The 16,148-nt window shown below is 41.1% G+C and overlaps 1 protein-coding gene across 5 annotated transcripts in view; it reads right to left on the bottom strand.

The window, feature by feature from the left end:
- Window positions 1–15,409, bottom strand: part of LOC120061070 (AMP deaminase 2-like) — a 95,942-nt gene extending 80,533 nt beyond the window's left edge. The window contains exon 1 of one of the 5 annotated variants that reach the window (XM_039010597.1): window positions 15,021–15,409. Coding sequence is in view for 3 of the 5 variants with exons in the window: in XM_039010588.1 (XP_038866516.1) it covers window positions 14,082–14,131 (50 nt within the window). In the remaining 2 variants the exon portion in view is untranslated. Of the gene's footprint in view, window positions 1–14,081; window positions 14,918–15,020 lie in introns of those variants that run through there. The other 4 variants (XM_039010614.1, XM_039010588.1, XM_039010605.1 and 1 more) reach the window with 4 other exon arrangements.
- Between the last annotated feature and the right edge of the window lie 739 nt (window positions 15,410–16,148).

The following is a 16,148-nucleotide window of genomic DNA, read 5'->3' as shown; positions in this document are numbered from 1 at the left end:
TTGATACGGTCTTATGTAGCAAAATTTGAAATTGTGTTTTTTACATTGGATAAAAGTAGAGACTCAGAGCTAGAAAACGGCATATCATACACTATAGTTGAGGAACAATGGGAAAGTAATTATGCTTTGAAAGTTGATAAACTTGTAACCTCACTTTTGAGAAAATGGCTTTTGAAAGTGTTGGTACACCTACTGGAGAGCTCTTCTTTGTCTATACCCCTTCAGCATCATTCACACCATCTTAAGCATTAGCCCCACCTATCTCTTTAAGGGTTGATCTGAGCATTCTGTCCTAACAACAGCAGTCAAGCACCCAAGCTAACTAGCTAACATTGGCTAGCTTACTTCCAGACACAAATGAGAGAACAGCTCACTCTGAACATTTTACTCGCCCTAACAGAGCTGGTTAGGCTGTTTTTTTTTATGTTATCTAGAGCGTTGGTGACTGAAACTGTGCTGCTGGCAACAATTTCCGTTTTTTTGCCAACGTTTACTGACACAGGCCATATTCAACGGGTGTTGAGTGTTCGTAAATTGGTCAGTTATTCTGTGCTCTGGCACACTCAGACGAGAGTGCTCTAAAATTGGAGTAGATAGCCAGAAAAATTTAGCAGCTACGTCTATCAACAGTTGTCACAGTGACATCATTAACATTCTATTGAAATGGTAACTTGCATAGTGGAGTCTTTTGTAAAGACATGTACAGTTGAAGTCAGAAGTTTACATACACCTTAGCCAAATACATTTAAACTCCGTTTCTCACAATTCCTAACATTTAATCAGAGTACAAATACCCTGTCTTAGGTCAGTTAGGATCACCACTTTATTTTTAAAAAAGTGAAATGTCAGAATAATAGTAGGGAGAATGATTTATTTCAGCTTTTATTTATTTCATCACATTCCCAGTGTGTCAGAAGTTTACATACACTCAATTAGTATTTGGTAGCATTGCCTTTAAATTGTTTAACTAGGGTCAAACGTTTCGGGTAGCCTTCCACAAGCTTCCCACAATAGGTTGGGTGAATTTTGTCCCATTCCTCATGACAGAGCTGGTGTAACTGAGTCAGGTTTGTAGGCCTCATGGCTCGCACATGCTTTTCAGTTCTGCGCACAACTTTTCTATAGGATTGAGGTCAGGACTTGTGGTGGCCACTCCAATATCTTGACTTTGTTGTCCTTAAGCCATTTTGCTACAACTTTGGAAGTATGCTTGGGCTCATTGTCCATTTGGAAGACCCATTTGCGGCCAAGCATTAACTTCCTGACTGATATCTTGAGATGGTGCTTCAATATATCTACATCATTTTCCCTCCTCATGATGCCATCTATTTTGTGAAGTGCACCAGTCCCTCCTGCAGCAAAGCACCCCCACAACATGATGCTGCGACCCCTGTGCTTTACGGTTGGGATGGTGTTCTTCGGCTTGCAAGCCTAACCCTTTTTCCTCCAAACATAACGATGGTCATTATGGCCAAACAGTTCTATTTCTGTTTCATCAGACCAGAGGACATTTCTCCAAAAAGTACAATCTTTGTCCCCATGTGCAGTTGCAAACTGTAATCTGGCTTTTTTTATGGAGGTTTTGGAGCAGTGGCTTCATCCTTGCTGAGCAGCCTTTCAGGTTATGTCGATATAGGACTTGTTTTACTGTGGATATAGATACTTTTGTACCTGTTTCCTCCAGCATCTTCACAAGGTCCTCTGCTGTTGTTCTGGGTTTGAGTTGCACCTTTTGCACAAAAGCACATTCATTTCTAGGAGACAGAACGCGTCTCCTTCCTGAGCGGTATGATGGCTGCGTGGTCCCATGGTGTTTATACTTGCGTACTATTGTTTGTACAGAAGAACGTGGTACCTTCATGCATTTGGAAATTACTCCCAAGGATGCAATCTGGTTTCAGAGCTGGTCATGGGTGCACCTCAGCCATACTTAAGGTCCTAAACGATATCATAACCGCCATTGATAAGAGACATTACTGTGCAGCCGTATTCATCGACCTGGCCAAGGCATTCGACTCTGTCAATCACCACATTCTTATCGGCAGACTCAACAGCCTTGGTTTCTCAAATGATTGCCTCGCCTGGTTCACCAACTACTTCTCTGATAGAGTTCAGTGTGTCAAATCGGAGGGCCTGTTGTACAGACCGCTGGCAGTCTCTATGGGGGTGCCACAGGGTTCAATTCTCGGGCCGACTCTCTTCTCTGTATACATCAATGATGTCCCTCTTGCTGATGGTGATTCTCTGATCCACCTCTACGCAAACGACACCATTCTGTATACCTCTGGCCCTTCTTTGGACACTGTGTTAACTAACCTCCAGATGAGCTTCAATGCCATACATCTCTCCTTCCATGGCATCCAACTGCTCTTAAATGCAAGTAAAACTAAATGCATGCTCTTCAACCGATCTCTGCCCGCCCGTCCAGCATCACTACTCTGGACGGTTCTGACTTAGACTATGTGGAAAACTACAAATACCTAGGTGTCTGGTTAGACTGTAAACTCTCCTTCCAGACTCACATTAAGCATCTCCAATCCAAAATTAAATCTAGAATCGGCTTCCTATTTCGCAACAAAGCATCCTTCACTCATGCTGCCAAACATACCCTCGTAAAACTGACTATCCAACCGATCCTCGACTTCGGCGATGTCATTTATAAAATAGCCTCCAACACTCTACTCAACAAATTGGATACAGTCTATCACAGTGCCATCCGTTTTGTCACCAAAACCCCATATACTACCCACCACTGCGACCTGTACGCTCTCGTTGGCTGGCCCTCGCTTCATACTCATCGCCAAACCCACTGGCTCCAGGTCATCTACAAGTCTCTGCTAGGTAAAGCCCCACCTTATCTCAGCTCACTGGTCACCATAACAGCACCCACCCGTAGCACGCGCTCCAGCAAGTATATCTCACTGGTCACCCCCAAAGCCAATTCTTACTTTGGCTGCCTTTCCTTACAGTTCTCTGCTGCCAATGACTGGAACGAACAGCAAAAATCACTGAAGCTGGAGACTCATATCTCCCTCACTAGTTTTAAGCACCAGCTGTCAGAGCAGCTCACAGATCACTGCACCTGTACATAGCCCATCTGTAAATAGCCCATCCAACTACCTCATCCCCATACTATATTTATTTATTTATCTTGCTCCTTTGCACCCCAGTATCTCTACTTGCACATTCATCTTCTGGCCAAATTATTGCCTTACCTCCCTTATCCTACCCCATTTGCGCATGCTGTATATATACTTTTTCTACTGTATTATTGACTGTATGTTTGTTTATTCCATGTGTAACTCTGTGTTGCTGTATGTGTCGAACTGCTTTGCTTTATCTTGGCCAGGTCGCAGATGCAAATGAGAACTTGTTCTCAACTAGCCTACCTGGTTAAGGTCTACAATTTTTTTCTGAGGGCTTGGCTGATTTCTTTTGATTTTCCCATGACGTCAAGCAAAGAGACACTGAGTTTGAAGGTAAGCCTTGAAATACATCCACAGGTACACCTCCAATTGACTCAAATGATTAGCCTATCAGAAGCTTCTAAAGCCATGACATAATTTTCTGGAATTTTCCAAGCTGTTTAAAGGCACAGTCAACTTGGTGTGTGTAAACTTCTGACCCACTGGAATTGTGATACAGTGAATTATAAGTGAAATAATCTGTCTGTAAACAATTGTAGGAAAAATGACTTGTGTCAATCACAAAGTAGATGTCGTAACCGACTTGCCAAAACTATAGTTTGTTAACGAGAAATTTGTGGAGTGGTTGAAAAACGAGTTTTAATGACTCCAACCTAAGTGTATGTAAACTTCCGACTTCAACTGTGGCTAGCTAGCTAGCTAGCTAAACAATGAACCATAATCCCAACTCATGACGTTACTACCCTGCATGAATCTGCAGGTAGCTAACCAACCAGGTTCAATGTTAGCTAGCTAACATTAGGCTATAACTAGCAAAGCAAATGGCTCTGAGATACGAATAATATTACTACACAGATCATACATGTAACGTTAGCTAGCGAGCCGTACACTAACTTGAAATGAAAATGACTTTCTGACAAAATTAGAAATGTGTAATATCTGAAAATGTAGTTAGCGAGACTATCTTACCCATATACATGGATGGACGCTTCTCCCTCTCTGTCACGGATGCCATGGTTGCCCTTAGTTTTAAGCTGTAACCCGGAGACAGGTGTTTTTTCCATCTCCTTACCTATCATACTCTAATTCCACTGATTTCCAAACTCGATCCTCCAGAAAGTGGAGAGCAACACTTATGCAGTTCTGCTACGCAATATATTTTTTAAAGCTGCGTTACGACAGGATTACCTACACATACTGACCAGCTCAAATAGACCGAAGCATGCTAGATGGCAGACCAATCCGAACTCAACTCTCGACATGTCCAGCCCCCTCATTGTCTCAGCCAATCATGGCTAGCGGGAAGGTTGCTTCCTTTTTCTGTGGTTAAAACAACTAGGCTCGTAATTTAACTATTGCATTGGTATTTACAGATGGCATACAAGTGTGTCATTAACTTCTTATGGCTGAAGGGGCAGTATTGAGTAGCTTGGATGAAAGGTGCCCATTGTAAACGGCCAGCTCCTCAGTCTCAGTTGCTAATATATGCATATTATTATTAGTATTGGATAGAAAACACTCTAAAGTTTCTAAAACTGTTTGAATTAAGTCTGTGAGATTAACAGAACTCATATGGCAGGCAAAAACCTGAGAAGTTCCACTTCCTGTTTGGATTTTTTCTGGGGGTGCCATATTTTCAACCAAGCTCTTATTGAAAATACAGAGAGATATTGATGGGTTTTCACTTCCTACGGCTTCCACTAGATGTCAACAGTCAATAGAACTAAGTCTGATGACTCTAATGTGAAGGGGGGTCGAAGGAGACAGAATTTAGTAATCACCGCCATGAGGTGACCATGCATTCAACACACGCGTTCACGTGAGAGGCAGCTCCGTTCCATCTCTCAATTGAAGTCGATTTAATTCTCCGGTTGGAACGTTATTCAAGATGTATGTTAACAACATTCTAAAGATTGATTCAGTACATCGTTTGCCATGTTTCTACTGACTGTAACGGAACGTTTGGACATTTCGTCACGTTATAGTGGTCGCGCTTTGAGACTTTGGTTAGGGTATTTGGTAAACAATTCGAAAGTAGCTAATTTGACATAAATAACGGACATGAATGAACAAATCAAGCATTTATTGTGGACCTGGGAATCCTAGGACTGCATTCTGATAAATTCATCAAAGGTAAGGAAACATTTATCATGTATTTTCTGGTTTCTGTTGAGTCCAACATGGTGGCTAATTTGGCTAATCATCTGAGCTCCGTCTCAGATTATTGCATGGTTTAATTCTATGTGTATTACTTGTATTATCATTTATATTTATGTTGAGTATTTCTGTTGAAACGATGTGGCTATGCAAAGTCACTTGATGTTTTTGCAACTAGTGAATCTAACCCCTCAATGTAAACTCAGATTTGTTGATATAAATATGAACTTAATCAAACAAAACATGCATGTATTGTGTAACATGAAGTCCTATGAGTGTCATCTGATGAAAATAATCGAAGGTTAGTGATTAATTTTATTTCTATTCTGGTTTTTGTGAAAGCTATCTTTAGCTGGAAAAAATGGCTGTGGTTATTGTGGTTTTGTGGTGACCTAACATAATCGTTTGTAGTGCTTTCGCTGAAAAGCCTATTTGAAATCGGACACTTTGGTGGGATTAACAACAAGATTACCTTTAACAATGATATAAGACACATGAATGTCTGAGGAATTTTAATTATGAGATTTCTGTTTTTTGAATTTGGCGCCCTGCACTTCGACTGGCTGTTGTCATATCGATCCCGTTAACGGGACTGCAGCCATAAGAAGTTTAAGGCACATGAAAGTTCACATGTTCCGGAAGGCATTTCTGCCAAAAAAAACGCACTTTGATAAAAAAAAAAAAAGGCTCTCCTGTGAAGTAATGACGTGCGACATAAGCTTGCACATTAAGTGTGGAAGCCTTTTCTGCTCACATAGTTGAGTGCTTTTTGGGATGGTGCTTTTAAGGCGATGTGGGTGCCGTCTATTGCTCTGTTCCTTATTTGGGAACCCATTAATGGTATCATGGCAAAGAAACCACTCTTGACTTCAACCTGTTGTGAGACGGTGTATGGAAATTGTATGTGTTACTGTTCGCTTTGCTGATGACGCGCCTCTAATTGAACAAATTACTGTACTTTATAACTAATGTACTGGTGTGGTCAAATTATGATATATCTTGTCAAGATATGTTGTATGAATTCACAATGTAAATACAATAAAATAGAAAAATTATTGAATTATTACTCTCACAATTTCAAAAATGTTCAACATATACTTTCCCCATTCTACACTTGAGAAGCAGTTCCCGTATTCCACCACTTGGCACTGTGTGTACGCATGGTCATGGCTGTGCATACATTTACGCACACGCTCAAGCAAACGTTCATATTGATAAATCTCACACTTTGCGTGCAAATAATCCCATGTATGGTTTACGTACAGATTTGTGCCTACGCATTATTGATAAATGAGGCCCCTGGATTTCCTGACTGTGCCACCCCCAGGCTGTGAGGATAGACAACAACCCATCTGCCATGCTGACCCTCAACACGGGGGCTTCTCAAGGGTATGTGCTGTTAGGTTCGAATGACACTATGAAAGACTAACCAAGTTAATTCTTCCCAGAAGATCAATACAGCTGCATTAGACAAAATATTTTCCACCAACAAGTATATATACTCCAATTTAGATGCACTCCTCCTTCTCTCCAACCCTTACATCTTTTATGGTTCGACAGGAAGATGAAGTGATGGGGTAATAAACCGTTCCTTCTCCCTTAAGGTGACCTGACCTCAACCCACTTGATGCCTAATCCAAAGCTCTCTGCCCTTATCAATGCCTGCCATATGTGATCGCTTCCCTGCCCAACTCACGGCTGTCATGGTGCCTGGTACCAGACTGTGTCTCCTCTCCTCCCAGAGGATCCCTCCCATAGGATCCCTGATGGCTAACAATAACATATCCTGACATAATGTAAACATTATACATTACCCTCTCTCCCTTAGTGACATGAATAAGTATATTTCATATTCTCGGAACCCAACAGTGCTTAGTCCCCTCCTGTACCCCCTGTTCACCCTCAACTGCGTGACCGCGCATGACTCCAATGACATCATTATTAAGTTTGCTGACAACACAATGGTGGTAGGCCTGATCACCGACGACAATTTTCCATTAGTGCCAGCTGTCGGTACCAGGTGTTGAACTGACTGAATAAAGTTGATCCCTTATATCCCTTAAAACATGCAACGCGGCTATACACTAAAAGTATATAGCCAAAAGTATGTGGACACCCCTATAAATTAGTGGATTTGGCCATTGCTGACAGGTGTATAAAATTGAGCACACCGCCATGCAATCTCCATAGACAAACATTGGCAGTAGAATGGCCTATACTGAAGAGCTCAGCGACTTTCAACGTGGCACCGTCATAGGATGCCACCTTTTCAACAAATCAGTCCCTGGTTCGGGTCTCCCTTGTTGACATTGTGGGAGTTCTGTCGACGTGCCCTTGAGCAGGGCGTAGAACCTGGAGTCTGTTAGATGACTAAATGTAATTTAAATGTTGAGCGGCTTCACTGCAAGTAGATTGTATGTTTTAATATTCAATCAAATAAAATAAATAAAGAATAATATAAAATACAACACTGCCTCTTTGAGACAAAAAAAGCTCTTTACCGGACTAGCTTTTCAAAGACGTCTAGAAATTTACATTTTTTGTGCTTTTGTAGGAAGCAATCACTCCCCTATTGTTGACTATAATTATCTATAACTGGGCTAGTAACTCACTAACTAGCAAAGGATATGTGCACGTGGTTACATGCAGCTCTCGCTTTGATCTCAAAACAAGCACATCTACAGTACTCATGCTGTAAACACAGCCCAGATCAAAGTAAATGGCACAGATCCATATATGGCAAGTCTATTTGTATATAGGCCTACTGCAGCTCTGATTGGTTATTGTCACTTCCTTGAGCACAGGGACTATGGTGGTCTAATTGAAACATGTAGGATTTACAGACTCGGTCAGGGAGAGGTTGAAAATGTCAGTGAAGACACTTGCCAGTTGGTCCACGCATGCTTTGAGTACACATCCTGGTAATCCGTCTGGCCCTATGGCTTTGTGAATGTTGACCTGTTTAAAGATCTTGCTCACATTGGCTACCGACAGCGTTATCACACAGTTGTCTGGAACAGCTGGTGCTCTCATGCATCTTCAGTGTTGATTGCCTAAAAGCGAGCATAAAAAGGCATTTAGCTCGTCTGGTAGGCTCACGTCACTGGGCAGCTCGCGGCTGGGTTTCCCTTTGTAGTCCGTAATAGTTTTCAAGCCCTGCCACATTCGACGAGCGTCAGAGCCAGTGTAGTAGGATTCAATCTTAATCCTGTTTTGACGCTTTGCCTGTTTGATTGTTCGTCTGAGGGCGTAGCAGGATTTCTTATAATTGTCCAGATTAGTGTCCCGTTTCTTGTAAGCAGCAGCTCTAGCCTTTAGCTCAATGCGGATGTTGCCTGTAATCCATGGCTTCTGGTTGGGATATATATGTACGGTCACTGTGGGGACGACGCCATCGATGCACATTTTGATAAAGACGATGACTGAGATTGTATACTCCTCAATAGCATTGGATGAATCCCGGAACATATTCCAGTCTGTGCTAGCAAAACAGCTAGTTGAGTGCGGTCTTAGTGCCAGCATCGGGTTGTTGTGGTAAATAGACGGCTACGAATAATATAGATGAGAACTCTCTTGGTAGATAGTGTGATCTACAGCTTATCATAAGGTACTCTACCTCAGGCGAGCAACACCTTAAGACTTCTTTAATATTAGACATCGAGCACCAGCTGTTATTGACAAATAGACACACACAACCGCCCCTCGTCTTACCAGACGTAGCTTCTCTGTCCTGCCGATGAATGGAAAATCCTGCCAGCTCTATATTATCTGTGTCTTCGTTCAGCCACGACTCAGTGAAACATAAGATATTACAGTTTTTAATGTCCCGTTGGTAGGATAGTCTTGATCGTATATCATCCATTTTGTCTTCCAATAATTGCACGTTGGCCAATAGAACGGATGGTAGTGGAGGTTTACTCACTCGCCTACGAATTCTCAGAAGGCAGCCCGACCACCGACCCCTTTTACTCTGTCTTTTCTTCACGCAAATGACAGGGATTTGGGCAAGTTCCCGAGAAAGCAGTATATCCTTCGCTTCAGACTCGTTCAAGAAAAAATCTTTGTCCAGTTCGAGGTGAGTAATCGCTGTTCTGATGTCCAGAAGTTATTTTCTGTCATAAGAGATGGTAGCAGCAACATTATGTACAAAATAAGTTACAAACAACGCAAAAAAATGAACAAAATAGCACACTTGGTTAGGAGCCTGTAAAACGGCAGCCATCCCCTCCGGCACCATTTTCATTTATGACTCCTCATCCTTAGGAGTTGGGTGCAAATGAAAAGGTGCCTCACAACTGCACTCGCTCCTTCAAAAAAGTTTTGTGTTCAAAACACTCCTGCTCCATGAACAGCTTTTGTTTCTTCCAGTTATTGTGGCATCCCCTTACCGAACATAAAATCCTCATTTTGCGTGAATCCATTTAAATAATTAGCTTTTTATTTTACTGAGCTGATGGTCAGTCTCAGCTGAGAGAAAGAGCAGCAGACTGAAGGTCCGCTTCTCAACACCTCTCTTCTCTCCCTTACCTCCAAAAAGAGAGACTGTCTTCCTGCTGATGGCGAAACTCGAGTCGCACCACATTATTTCTGCCTCATGAACAGTGAAATATTTCTCTATATTAAAAAAGACCCTAGCCGCTAATAATAACAACAACGCAAGCCTATCGATACACTTTCTTACTCATTCATTACTGTTGCAGTGCTTGTTGTGGAATGCATTCGTGATCGACCGGTTGATGAGCACTGCTCTAGAAAGTGGAGTGAAGTTCAATCTTGTGCTTCTCTCTGTGGGCTGATATTTCTTCTGTGCGCAGCAGTCTCAGGGTTACTGCGCGCCCGAGCACGCATGTAGCTTTGAGGGAACATTGATGAAGAGCCTCATTCTGGTCCAAATAATTAAGGTCTTCACAGAATCCAGGCATAAAAACGGAATTCAACAATATTCAAAAATGTATTGACCTTAGTAGGGAATCAACTAGATGTATTGAACATTTATAAATTTGCCAAAGTTTATCATAAGACATGAACAGGATGCATCAGCGATTTGATTAACAGCAACTTTCTGAAGTGGCAACGAGAATTCCCCTGTCTGTGTGTGTGCAGTGCACGAGTCTACCACTTTGTGTATCCGTTAGCGATGATGCTAATGAAAACAGTTTTCTGGTAGATGGAAAGGCTTCCCCAAAAACCTTCTCAATTAAATGTTAACTACAAAGTAGCTTAGCTTAGCTTATGTGCACTACAAAAACACTGCTAAACAACAGCCTCTTGCTAGGTGCACACTTGAATTAAAAGGGTAACTTTTTCGCAGAAACCTGTCTGATTCACACCCATCTCAGTGAAATAATCCATTGCGGAGGTCACGTGGATGGCACAGTCCAAGAAGAAGGGGAGTGTGGCTAAAATAAACATTGCAAGTCTCTTTCCAGAATGCGCTCTCTACCGCTAAATGTTTTTATTTGTTGGCTTTATGTAGGCTATTTTGACATAGCTGGCAATGGTAATAGCAGTTACTTTTTAGGTTTGTATCGTTTTCATTTAGATTTGGATAGAATTTTGATTAACCACATGACAATGATTTTGAGATAAAGACGTTATTATAAATTATATGAAACTGTTCCACAAAAATGTGCATATGAAAACCATTACTGGCATGCAGATTGATAGAAATTGAAAGATACACTTGCATTCCATATGAGAAAGGTTGCCGATTGCTCGTGTAGCCTATTACTGGCAACTTCAGGAGAGTAATGGCAGAATATGCGAAAGCCAGCAGGAGCAGGAGGCATATGGTTGGGGATCTGGATCTCTGGCTTCCTTCAGTCATTTGTGTCTTATTTCATCAAACAGCATCAGACAAGCATATAGTTGTGTCTATATATTGAAAAATACACGTTTAAAAATGTTGATTGGTCGACAGAACAGACGACTCTTTCGGTCAACCAAGATTTTCTTTAGTCGGGGACAGCCCTAATGTGGTTTAAGCATTGTTGTGGACTTAGAAAAGCAACAAAATTGAATGTTCTATTAAAAGTGTGATTTTGAGAGTGAAAACCCTAAAAATCGGAAAAACTGAAACCTGGAAAAATAAAACCTTTAATCGATTTTTCAAGATACTGTGGGCTATTTACTTCCTTTTTCTGTGTTAATAAAATACATAATTTGAACAAACATCATTGTGGCAATTCATATCAGTCAAACTGTAAATAAGATTTTAATCTCAACAGAAGACGTTAAATGTTAAAAAAGGTTTAATGTTCTCTTAGGAAATAGTCCTGATCATATACTGTAGGCCTCGACCTAGACAATACCCAAAACAACTAACAATACACTGAATTCATAAATGTTCTGTAATTTAAAATTGTGAAGTAATGTCTTTCTACCACAACAAATTTGTCCAATCTGGGAGGTAAACTCAATAAACTATTCAATAATTTCGCTGTGTATTTCAGATTGAATCAAGGAATTAGAATGTACCACCAAAATAGAGCTCCATCTGCAAAAAAAATTCAACAGGACTGAGGGTGCCTGGCTGGCTAATTTTTCTATTTGGCTGGCTACCCTATGTACTTGTGGAAAACACTTCTATAGAGAGAAGGTCATTGACCTGGCAACTCTCCCTCAACAAGACATAGAAGCTGATTGTGGACAACAGGAAATGGAGGGCACACCCCCATCCACCTCGACAGGGCTGTAGTGGAGCGGATCGAGAGCTTCAAGTTCCTTGGTGTCCACATCACTTAGGAATTAACATGGTCCAGACACACCAACACAGTCGTGAAGAAGGCACGACAATACCTCTTCCCCCTCAGGAGGCTTAAAAGATTTGGCATGGGCCCTCAGATCCTCAAAAAAGTTATACAGCTGAACCATTGAGAGCATCTTGACGGGCTGCATCAACACTTGGTATGGCAACTGCTTGACAAACGACCGTAAGGCGTTACAGAGGGTAGTGCGCACTGGGCCGAGCTCCCTGCCATCCAGGATCTCTATACCATGTGGTGTCAGAGGAAGGCCCCAAAAATGTGACATAAAATTGTATACAATTTGATAGATACCTCAATTACCTCGTACCCCTGTACATCGACTCGTTACTGGTACTCCATCGACTCTGTACTTTTTACTCGTTGCTGTTATTATTTATTCATTATGTATTTACTAGGGATGTCAAAGTTATAGCTAGCTAGCAACCTGGTAACTTGACCAGTGTTTAGGCTATACACAAATTTGGATGGCACAAGAAGAACTGAAATGGAATAGGCTACTCAAAGATGCTTCAAATGTAGGCTGCATATGCAAGAGTGGGGTGTTTATGATGGAAGCTACAATCTATCTGCAATATTAAAGCTGATCTATCCCCTAAAAAATACAAATAAAAGAGTTGGGTGTGTATGATTGTGTGTGTGTGTGTGTGTGTGTGTGAGAGCGGGTGTAAGTGAGAGAGAGAGAAGGTGTGGGAGGGAGGGAGAGGGTGTAGGCCTATGTGTGTAAAGTTATCTGAACAGTACATATAGTTACATTGTTTTCATAACATTGTTGGACAAGTTTAAAAGTTATTTGTATCCATAGAGCTAGCTCTTGGCACACTCATTTAGAACACCTGAACCTTTAACAGTACTTAAAGCTGTGTGTGTGTGTGTGTGTGTGTGTGTGTGTGTGTGTGTGTGTGTGTGTGTGTGTGTGTGTGTGTGTGTGTGTGTGTGTGTGTGTATACAAGTGTTAAACTTCAAGAACATTGATAGGAGGGAGTAGGCCTACTTAAACATTAGGAGCATTTACAGCTATGTTACAGTGACTTTTGTGTTGTTTATGGTGAAAATGCTATTAAAACATTCTGATGTAAATAACTTTGTGTTTCTGTCCCTTACAATCAAAGCATAGTATACCTGTAACTCAATGTACTGCTTTTTAAATAAAAAAATATTTCTTTAGGGCTAAATTTGAGCAAATATTTTTGGGGGATTAATAATAATGTTTTACTGTCACATACACCGGATAGGTGCAGTGAAATGTGTTGTTTTATAAGGTCAGCCATGCCATTAAATCTTCATTATTATAATTATTTGACAGCCTTAGTATTTATTCCTCGTGCCATAATTTATTTATATTTTGTATCTATATCTTTAACTCTGCAATGTTGGAAAAGGACAGTAAAGTAAGCATTTCACTGTTAGTCTACACCTGCTGCTTACGAAGCATGTGACAAATAAAATTTGATTTGATTTGGAACTGAGGTAATGAGACACTGAGGGAATACTAAGTAAAGACCACCATCTAGTGGTAAGAAGACACAACTACATCAAAGGACAAAACGTTCTTCAGTGAAAATCAGTATCCCAGACATGTTCACCAACTTTCATGCAAGGTTTACCTCTGATAGACATGTTGGACTTGACACGCAAGTGCTGACACCTAAACTAATGCACACAATTCATCAGATTTGTATAAATGTATGTGACAATCAATAATTTAACTTTCAATACAGTCACTTGTCAATACAGCTGTAAAATATATATAAAAATATCATTCAGACTGTGTGGCAACTGCCAACACAGTAAAAGGGTGGTTTCAGTGGAGGACAAAAACAACTACTGCAGGCTGTCTGCAACATTCCAATAAATCTGACCCTTTTTTTAAAAGGACTGACTTCTCGCAGTCTACACCACTAAAAATTGAGGCCTACATTTTTTCCCCGGGGAATTTTTTTTTTACCAAAAAAGCCAAGTCTATGACAGGTAACCAAGACAAATGATGGCAACGCAATCTTACAGCCCTTACCGCAAGAATGGGAGGATTGTTGTTGGGAAATTACACAGGTTCTTACTCATTCTTCTGTGCTTTTGTTTCAGGCTCTGCCGGCCAGGCTTCCTTCCTGGACACCCTAGCAGTAAAAATGAGACCAGACTGCTGGCTCTTTTTGTTTTTTTTCTGCAAAGCTCAGGGTATTACAGATTTGTTTGCAGAGTTGCAGATTTGTTTGCAGAGTTTGCACACCCCCTCACCCTTCAATCACTCCTCCCCGAAAATGATCCTCCTCACCCTGAGTCAGTCATGTAAAATTACAGCCCCCCTTTTCCTGAAAATAAGTGAATTTCACCTCCCTTGTACCAGTGACATAACACTGAGGCCTAGAGATGATAGACAGACTGAGTGCAAAGTCGGCAGTGTTTTTCCACTGTCAGGCCACTGTTACACCAGCGTTTGAGCTAAACGTTCAATTTGAGTTACTACTGTCATTGTGTATCAGTGTACATATCCATGCATAACAGTCTAGTCACTACAAGAAAATCAACTCTCGTAAAAATCCTCAATTACTGATATGGGTGCACTGCAGTAATGCTTTTACTGAAACAATGCAACTTCAATATGTGATGGCTTGGTACTGCTGAAGTCAAATACTGACAGTATAGAAATGCTACAATCATGTAATAAACCAACTGTTCTGCGCTGTCCAGGTAGCTAAGTGTGCCACACATTTGATTTACAAGCAACGTTAACAGCTTCTGTTCTGTCCAATGTGGCTCTCTAGATCTTTTACATTTATAAGCTAACTTAGCTACTACTGTACTCATGAAAATAACGAACTGTGTATTTTACATTGTTTAGCTAGCCACAATACATTAAGTCACATACCAAATAACTCAGAGGATTGGTCATGAAAGTTCTGACATCAACACGTGGTTAGAAAAACACTGGTTTAGCTAGCTATCTACTTACCACCTGCCATTGTTGCGACCTCAGTCTTAGCTCGAAGAGGTGATACAGATAGTCGCAGTAGCTTGCCTTGCACTAGGAAACAACTGGTAACCTTACTGTAGCTGACAGTTGTTGTTTTTCTCAGACGTCTCGAGTACAGCCTTCTAACAACTTCTCACTGGTAACTAGCTTGCTAGCGAGCTAGTTTTGTTAGCTCCAACTGACCAGTCATAAGAGAATGTGGAAATATTCCAGAAATGTGAATTTATTGTCTAGCTATAGACACATCTATTTTCTTGAGTAAATATATTTCCCCCACCGAATGTATATCTCATATCATCAGCTAGCTATGTTAACTAAACAATAAGATGTGTGTTTTTGTTTGTTTCGTGTGTGACTGAAGACTGCACACATTACCATTTGGCTGCACTTTTGACCGGGAAATGTATTAGCGGTTTTGACGTCATGTAAAACAAATTTAAAAAATCACATACAGAAAAAAGTGGAGAAAGTTTTAAAGGGGCCGTGTTAATTAGTTGTGCACAGGTCAGAAGTCAAGTAGTCCTACTAGTAGTCCATGGCTTTAAAACAAAAATTCTGATACATTTTAAACTTTGTTTGACAAGTGGTTCTGAAAGGTTATGACATTAACTTTCAAATTTTATATAATACAGTGCATTCGGGAAGTATTCAGACCCCTATACCTTTTCCACATTTTGTTACATTACAGCCTTATTCTAAAATAGATTAAATCGTTTTTTCCCTCACATTTACCTAAGTATTCCGACTCTTTACTCAGTACTTTGTTGAAGCACCTTTGGCAGCGATTACACCCACGAGTCTTCTTGGGTATGATGCTACTAGCTTGGCACACCTGTATTTGGGGAGTTTCTCCCATTCTTCTCTGCAGATCCTCTCAAGCTCTGTCAGGTCTCTCCAGAGATGTTTGATCAGGTTCAAGTTCGGGCTCTGGCTGGGCCACTCAAGGACATTCAGAGACTTGTCCCGAAGCCCCTCCTGCGTTGGCCGGGGGGGCTTTTCTTGAATCATCGTGCTCTAGCGACTGCTTGTGGCGGGCCAGGCGCCTGCAGGCTGACCTGTGTTGTAAGTTGAACGGTGTTTCCTCCGACACATTGGTACGGCTGGCTT

The sequence above is a fragment of the Salvelinus namaycush genome, chromosome 2 (genome assembly GCF_016432855.1).
Source record: "Salvelinus namaycush isolate Seneca chromosome 2, SaNama_1.0, whole genome shotgun sequence".
NCBI classification, from domain to species: domain Eukaryota; kingdom Metazoa; phylum Chordata; class Actinopteri; order Salmoniformes; family Salmonidae; genus Salvelinus; species Salvelinus namaycush.
Note: the sequence above shows the minus strand (reverse complement) of the source record. Positions and strands in the feature narration are given on the sequence as shown.